Source organism: Trachypithecus francoisi, unplaced genomic scaffold (assembly GCF_009764315.1).
Source record: "Trachypithecus francoisi isolate TF-2019V2 unplaced genomic scaffold, Tfra_2.0 Lachesis_group7, whole genome shotgun sequence".
Lineage (NCBI taxonomy): Eukaryota > Metazoa > Chordata > Mammalia > Primates > Cercopithecidae > Trachypithecus > Trachypithecus francoisi.
In genome coordinates, this window is record NW_022681472.1 from 54,830,415 (window position 1) to 54,838,836 (window position 8,422).

The 8,422-nt window shown below is 49.7% G+C and overlaps 1 protein-coding gene across 3 annotated transcripts; it reads left to right on the plus strand.

Annotated features, from left to right (window-relative positions):
* The first annotated feature begins 287 nt into the window (after positions 1–287).
* OSR2 (odd-skipped related transciption factor 2) lies at positions 288–7,924 on the plus strand. 3 transcript variants are annotated; one of them, XM_033202958.1, is made up of 4 exons: positions 288–707; positions 4,694–5,462; positions 6,485–6,584; positions 7,430–7,924. In XM_033202958.1, exons 2-4 carry the CDS (start codon positions 4,807–4,809, stop codon positions 7,502–7,504), a joined length of 831 nt encoding a protein of 276 aa, XP_033058849.1. In that variant the 5' UTR covers positions 288–707; positions 4,694–4,806; the 3' UTR covers positions 7,505–7,924. The 3 variants fall into 3 exon arrangements, with proteins under 3 accessions (XP_033058849.1, XP_033058847.1, XP_033058848.1); XM_033202956.1 differs by having other exon boundaries at positions 314–707; positions 7,348–7,924; XM_033202957.1 differs by lacking the exon at positions 288–707 and adding an exon at positions 4,365–4,535 and having other exon boundaries at positions 7,348–7,924.
* The last annotated feature ends 498 nt before the right edge of the window (positions 7,925–8,422 follow it).

The following is an 8,422-nucleotide window of genomic DNA, read 5'->3' on the forward strand; positions in this document are numbered from 1 at the left end:
CTCTGCAGGTTCTTTGAGAGGCAGAGAAGCAGTTGTTGAGTTTCTAATATTATAAGGAAAAGTGGCAACGAGAAGAAAGGGGGTGGGCATTGTGTTTGTATGTGAATTTTGAACTGAGTCACCTACGGCTGCTCGAGGGAAACCTCGAGCAAACCTGTGCCTTTAAGGCTTAGTTGCTATCCAAACACAAGTAAACAGAGTGGACCATTAGCAGACGCCCGGCGCGAAGGCGGAGCCAGGGCGCTGAGGGCCCCGCTCGGCGGCGGGACGCCCGCCCGAAGGGGAGGCGGGGCCGCTACTAAAGCCCACGACTCCCGGCCTGGGGCAGCCTGGGGAGGGACGCGGGCGGGGACGGAGCTCGGCGTGCTTGCTGCTGGAGGGTGATGGCCCTGCAAAGCTGTGGGCTCCGACCTCAGCTGGAGTCGGCAGCGAGAGGTTCGCGGAAGAGCAAGGTTCTGAGCGAGCGCTGAACGCCTGCCCCAAGCACCCCGGGTCTTTATACAGTCCGCGTCCACAGACTCTGACGAAGACGTGGATCTGCTCTTGCTTTCGCTGCTCGCGTCCTCCAGATCATGTCCGCGACTCCTGCGACTCCGCGCGGAAAAAAAAGTTTGCCAGGCGTGGACTCAATGACCTTTCCAAGCTGTGCGCCTCGCTGCCTGGACCGGGTTTGAGCGCTGCTGAGCAGGCAGACCTTTCTGCGGGAGGTGAGTGTCCGCCCTGGGAAGTGGCTGTACCCGCCCTTTGGAAGGAAGGGTTTGGGGGTGCAAGAGGCGTTCAGATTCTCGGTCTGGTGTGCCCCAGTTTAGATGTGAAAATAGATTATGGGGATGCAATCCCAGGGCACTGTATTTCTCACTTCCTTGGGTCCCTGGCACGCGACTCCCAGCTAACATCCAGCTACACACACTTCTACGTACGGTTTCTTAGTTTTGTTTTGGGATATTTAATCTAAGCGGTCGGCAAGACTTCTTATAAAAGCCGATCGACGTACACTGAGATCAAACCCCACAACCCCATGGTGTTTCTGCCCCTGTCCTGGCAAGCCCGGGTCGACTCGTCCCTGGGCAGCCGCGGCAGCGCAGCGTGGACGGGCCCGGACACCCGGTGCCTGCCCAGCCAGCGACGCTGAAGGCACATTTCAAGAGGGAAATAGTTCAGTTCTCGGTAATTTGTCAACCTTGTGCTGGCTTTTAAATTTTCCTCCCACCTTCCAGTCCTGACTGAGGGGGGGCCAAAAGCAAACTCCCCGGGGGCTTAAACGCTCGGATTCCCGAGAAATGGCAAGTGAGAAAGGAGTTGCAGTTGTACAAAGAAGGAGCGAGGAAAAGGTGTTTGTGGAGGGAGCCCCGATCTGTCTTCCTACCTGTTAGCAGAGAACAAAAGGGGGCTGGCGTTTCCCAAAGCTAAAGGGCACAGACAGCCACTTTCTCTGCTAAACAAACGGCAGTCCTGAGCAGACAAGAAAATTACTCATGCAGGGGGAGCAAGGGGAGCAGAGAGAAACAGAACCTAGATTATGCGGAAGGCATCTTAATTTAATTAACTCCTTGAGAAGGCAGAGGCGCTCTGAAGGGGCAGGAAATTCGCAGCCGTTTCTCTATTCACCTGATACAGTCTGGCCCTAACAATCTGTCCTTAAACAATTTTTTTTCTTTTTAATGATCTTTGATCTACTTAGTCTATAGCTCTCTAATTTATATAAAATTCTACTGCGGTTTGGGCTGAAATTCAGTGAGCCTATCTATCCAACCATCAGTCATTTCTCTCAGATACCAATGCACAGGTTTTAGCAGATGAACCCTGACTGTATATTATTTTTAGATAATTCAGTGTAATAATACCATTACCAAAGAGCAAAACTCCCTATCAAGTTACTTCTTAACTATTTTCTCCAATGTTTTGAAAGCTTCACTGAACTAAGTGTGTACACATCTCCCTTGTTGACAGCCAGTCAACTAAATTTTACAAAATTTCTCCACATGCCTGGAAATTCCTGTGAAGAAGACTGATGAAAGAAAAATAGCCTCAGCTCCACCAACATATTTATGCCTTTTCATTGGTTTAAGTTTATTTCCTTGCAAAATTAAAAGTAACCAGTGGTCTGAAACAGGACGGTGGAGAAATGACAGCAGAAGAAGATCGCTGTTATTTCCTGAAAGGGAGTGTGGGAACTACAAGGCTCAGCTCTAGACAAAACGAAAGTACTTTAGGATCTCTGCATTCACTTAAAATACTTCTTTTGACATACATTTCCAGCAACTCAATGGGAGTGTGGAAATTTAACCTTCCTAATTAGTTGTGGCAAGAGCCATTGGTGGATATTTAAGGTAGTTCTGTTTGTAAAAGGGTTTCAAAAGGACCAATGGTTTGCTCTTCCCCTATGAAGAAACTATATGCTCTGCAAATTAAAACAAACAGGTACTATGAAATAGCACTTTTTTTTGCTAACATGAACCTGAAATATACTAGTCGTTAATTTCTGTGTTATAAACCATTCAGAGAAAAGGGAAAGAAGATGGCACTCAACTTTGTGGCAGTGTAACCTTTATGGCGGAGTTTGCTGTGCCTTTGGAATAGAAATCACAGGTCACAACAGTACTTTAGCTGACACCACTCCCCCCCACACCTGCTCCCCCCCTCAACACATACACCCTGTGGTGGGAGTTGTGCTTTGCCTCCTGTATTTATTTCTAAGAAATCTAGTCTGGGAATACACCCAAATAATAATTTCGGTTTCCTCTCTACGGGAAAGAGGTTGCTTTTCAACACGAAGGGAAAAATAATATTTTGAATTTCTGGAAAATCCTCATTATACAAAGGGAAATAAGGGTGTAATTTATTATTTTTAATTGAAAGGGAAATAATCAGATAGATTACTAGGAATGTTAGTAGAATCCTTTTTTCCTGCCTCCCTAAGAGAGTTGCCGCTGAGCAAAAATAATTGTGATTTGTGGTGGGAAAGTTGATTACTAATGGGGGTTTGCAGTTGCGGTTGAATGGTCTGACTGAGACCCTCTGACTGTTACACACCTCTCATTAACTCCTAGCCTGAACTCCCAGACCGCATACCACCAAGCAGAAGGGATTCGTTAATAAATCTCTATCCCGGAGCCCTTCCAAACAGAAGAAGGTGTGGGCCCCGCAGAGGCAGCCAGATCCTGCCTTGCCAGAGCGCACTGTCATTAGCGTAGCCCCCTAAGTCTGCTCACAGATAGAACCACAGGCAGTACTTCACAACACGCTGGAGAGGACAACTTAGGCGCAGGAAGGGGTTGGGTGGGAAGGGAAGGCTGGAATCTCTCCTGCCTTCCCACTGGGTTCAAATGGCAGGCTTGGCGGTTGGTGGCACAGACTGGTGCTTAGCTCTGACTCCTACACCTGGGGGGCTGGCAGAGGGAAGGCCCTGGTCCCCTGAGCTGGCAGAACTCCTTTCTAAAAAGGGGCCGGCAGTGGGAGAATGTGGGCCCGCCCTGAATGTAGGTGAGGTGCTCCCGGGAACCTGGGTCTGAAATCAGACCTGTGTTGCCATTGGGAGCACGAGGAGAGGGGAAGTGCCCTGCTTAGGCCCAGGCCGTGCGTCCTGGTGGCGGGAGCACAGCCGCACTCACCTCTAGGCCAACGGACAAGATTCCTGCAGGCCAGCAGGGCCACCCTGTGCTTGGCCTACTGCGGCTCTGCTGCAGCTCCTTTCCTCTCCCTCCCCGGAGCGCTCTCCTCTCTCCTCTCCCCTGTCTTCTCTCCCCTCTCTGGTCTCCTGGGGCCTACCGGGTGGAGGGATGTAGGGGTCGCTTCTCGGTGCCAGACTGGGAAGCAGCTCAGGCCTCCCGAGAGCTTGGCACTCAGTCTGGGAAAAGGGGTTCCTCCAGCCTCAGGGACGTTCTCTGCCCCCACCCCACCCCCTGGGAGCCTGAACCATCTGGAAGGGATCTTAGTGGGGGGTTGGGAGGAGAGCCCCTGGAGGAGGAGGGGGCGATTCTAGACCGAATCCTGCCCCTGAGGTGTCACTTTTCTTTCCTGCGGCCCGTCACCGCTGATAAATGGGACTGAGGGCAGAGAAGGAAAAAGAAAACCTCCGAGGTCAGTGCCGGGCGAGGCGAGCCCTTCCCAGGGTCCTCTGGCCCAGAAGGATGAAGCGTACCGGCTTTGCTCTTGCACGCCGGCTTGCAGTCCGGGTAAGCGCGGGAAAGGCGGCCGCAGGGCGCGGCGGCAGCGCAGCGCGTGGGATCCCACCACCCATCCGTTAACCCACCGTTCCCGGGAGCTCCGAGGCGCAGCGGCGACAGAGGCTTGCCCCGGCCTGCCAGCATTGGCGTTGCGGTTGACTGAGCTTCGCCTGATGGGCTTGGGGAAGGTGGGCTGGGTTGGGCTGGGTGCTGCCCCGCTGTCCGCCTTTCGTTTTCCCGGGACCGAGGAGTCTTCCGCTCTGTATCTGTCCAGAGTCTGAATCCGACCTTCCTTCCTTTGGGCGCCCGTTTTCCAGTGAAACATTTCTTGCTCTGGCCCAGGGCTGATCTGCATGCGGACTTGAGCAGGTGCCAGGAGGTCCCCTCACGGCTTCTTTCGGGGGTCTTGTTGTCGGGTGGGGAGGGAGACTTGGGTAAGTGTGGTAACCTGTGTGGGTGTCAGAGGGCAGAAGGAGCAACCTTGGATTATAGTCATGGTCTCTCCCTCTCTTCCCTGCCATTTTTAGGGCTTTCTCTACGTGCTGTTGTCTCACTGGGTTTTTGTCGGAGCCCCACGCCCTCCTACCTCTGATTCCTGGAAGAAAGGGGTGGTCCCCTCAGCCCCCCAGCATCCCAGAAAATGGGGAGCAAGGCCCTGCCAGCGCCCATCCCGCTCCACCCGTCGCTGCAGCTCACCAATTACTCCTTCCTGCAGGCCGTGAATACTTTCCCGGCCACAGTGGACCACCTGCAGGGCCTGTACGGTCTCAGCGCGGTACAGACCATGCACATGAACCACTGGACGCTGGGGTATCCCAATGTGCACGAGATCACCCGCTCCACCATCACGGAGATGGCGGCGGCGCAGGGCCTTGTGGACGCGCGCTTCCCCTTCCCGGCCCTGCCTTTTACCACCCACCTATTCCACCCCAAGCAGGGGGCCATTGCCCATGTCCTCCCAGCCTTGCACAAAGACCGGCCCCGTTTTGACTTTGCCAATTTGGCGGTGGCTGCCACGCAAGAAGATCCACCTAAGATGGGAGACCTAACCAAGCTGAGTCCGGGGCTGGGTAGCCCCATCTCGGGCCTCAGTAAATTGACTCCGGACAGAAAGCCCTCTCGAGGAAGGTTGCCATCCAAAACGAAAAAAGAGTTTATCTGCAAGTTTTGCGGCAGACACTTTACCAAATCCTACAATTTGCTCATCCATGAGAGGACCCACACGGACGAGAGGCCGTACACGTGTGACATCTGCCACAAAGCCTTCCGGAGGCAAGATCACCTGCGGGATCACAGGTGAGGCGAGCAAGGAGGATGGCCGGGAGAGGGAAAGCGAATTTGTTCTGGACACACCGAGTCCTGATAGACATCCCAAGTGTCATTATAATCCCCTGTGATCTAAAATACACGCTCAATCACGCTCCCCAGCCTGGTTCAGCTAACTCCCAATATCTACTCTTTCTTTCCCCCCAGCGGCTCCTGCTATGTTCTTGTTTGGGATGAGGGAGGGCCTTTCCTCAGCCTTGGACAGGAACAATTCGTTGGCCTTAGTCCTGGGATGGTTATCCTGTCTCTTCCCGGGGAGTAGTGCAGGAAGAACCAAGGGACCCTGGGGTGCCAGTCCTGCCTGCAATCGGGCTACTTCTGTTGGGTTTTGCCCCTCGCCCCCCCACCCAGGTGCACCCCAGAGCCTGCCATGGGGACCTTTTAAGCTGTATTTGTGGGGGGGGGGGGGGTCTTGCGGTCACCGAATTTACAAACAACTCCCACCTCCCTTCCACGACCTTAAACTCTGCATTAATACAAGGCAATTGAAGACATACAATAATGTAAGTGTTATCCTTGGGTAAAAACTTCTCAGGAGTTGGGGAGACCTTTTTAGGGGTATCTTTTCTGGACTCTACCTGCTGTTCCCCAGAGATGAGACTTCTGTACCCATCCTCCGAGGCTGTTAAGGGATTCACTGAAATTAGCACCTCTAAACTCTGCTTTGCCTTACATCCTGATTTGGCCAATTTAAATCCCAGAGAAAACCATGGAGGCCGAGAAAGGCCCGTTCAGCGGGGTTTTGAGCTCCAGAAAACACCAGAGAGGGCGATCAAGTGTAGATAAAACCCGCGGGCCAGTGAATATTTTGAAGAGAAGCTGTTTGTTGAGATTAACCATAAACAGAATTACACAGGAAAAAAAAAATCTAAAAACATAAATGGAAATCTTGTTTCTTTTGTTCTTCCACGACTTCCTTTTAAGTAATTGCTAAAAGTAACTCTTCATCATGGGGCAAAGTTATTTCAATGAAACCTTATATTAATTTTCAGGTATATCCATTCCAAAGAAAAACCCTTCAAATGTCAGGAGTGTGGGAAAGGATTTTGTCAGTCTAGAACTCTAGCAGTTCACAAAACTTTACACATGCAGGTAAGTTTGTTTTCTTGTTTAAAAACAGTGGCTGGTTCGTTTTATCATTATTGCTTTGCAAAAGGTGTTCAATGGCAGACTCTTTCTCGTAAAAGGCTCTGTTTAGATTAGTTCTCTAGGTGGGGAAAAGCAACACTCTTGATTTTAATACATAAAATTAATCTTATTTAACATAAAGCATTTTTTAATTTTTCTTAAAAAACAGGCCACTTTGATTATCATAAACCCTAATTTTAGAATTTTTTTCATCCAATCTGCCCTGCATTTAAAGCTTTCGTGTTTAGGAGGAAATAAAGGTAATTTTGATAATGGAGGCATAGTGAAATCCCATACGTTCTCTTTCCCAGGGGGCTCATAATTTGTAGCTTTCAGGACATTGAGGAATAGTTTAGTTTTCCAGCAAAGAGGAGCCTTATTACCCAGGAGAATGTTGTTCCTTAAGAGAGGATTAGAGTTTTTCCTTCCTCCTTTTCCTGCCTATGACATGGTGATGAAATGTGAAGAGCTGGAAATCACAAAGCCCACCGAGGTGGCCGCGGGTCTACCTCTGAAGTTATCAGTGTAATCAGGCCTCTGTGTATGCCTGCACGTGTGTTTTCATGATTGGAGGATTAGGAGCACAGATTTGTTCCTGCAAGTCCCCTCTTTTGTTGTCATGCGAGTGTTATGTTAACGCTTGTGATACCGATAAGACAGAAACTATTGAAAAGGGTGCAGTGGTGGTGTGAAGGATTAATCCTTTGCTTGCTTCACATCTGAACAGGAATCTCCACACAAATGTCCCACATGTGGAAGAACCTTTAATCAGAGAAGTAATCTGAAAACTCACCTTCTCACCCATACAGACATCAAGCCCTACAGCTGCGAGCAGTGCGGCAAAGTGTTCAGGCGAAACTGTGATCTGCGGCGGCACAGCCTGACTCACACCCCGCGGCAGGACTTCTAGAGAAGCCCAGGATCTGTCCCGTGCCGCCGCTGCTCCCCTCCCCAGACACTTCTCCACGTCTCCTACCCGGGGGGTCGCACCCCTAGCCCTTCACTGACCCCAGCTCTTCCCTTGCTGCAACTGCACCTGCAGCTCCAGGGAGTTAACTCTTCTTCTGAGGGACTGAGAACTGTAGAAAGCCACACACTACATCCCTTCACAAAGAGTATATGCTAGTTTTTTGTAGATATTCACAGCTCATTTTAGAGCTCTGTACATAATGCTGTGGGTCTTTGTTTTGTTGTTCTGTTTGTTTTTGGATCTTGTTGGATGTACCTAGATATGGAAAATGGAAGCCAAATTTTATCTTTAAAGACTGTATTTTCAAAATAAAACTTTTTCTTGTTTGTTTCAACACTCCTGCAAAGGTGTCTTGCTATTTAAATTCTGTTTTTCCTCTAGATTCTGGATGAGTGGGCCTTCTCTATACAATTCAATACTGAAGGGCATTCTTTATCCCTAGGTTTAAAAAAATAGGATTTCTCAGAATTCTCATTCTGCAACTTCAGCTCTTCCCTTTTTATACGGTGGCATTTTGGAATTAGACAATTGGGCTGTTTCTTTGTTTTGCAAAGATATTAAAACATTGATGCCCCTGAGGTTTTATCCCCTTTTGTTTATTTCAATTACTTGTGTATTATTCCCTCAGAAAATGTAATATCTTAATATAACATGCAACTTCCATGGTTGTCCCACTTGAAAGCACAGGATGGGAAGAAGCAGGAAGCATAGAAGAGGTGGGAGCTTCTTACCACTTCATTTTTGAAAAGTCCTTGGCCTATTGTCACAATTTATGATGGGCAACTTCTCTTACCATTAGACTTTGAACACTATGATTTATCACTATAGACAG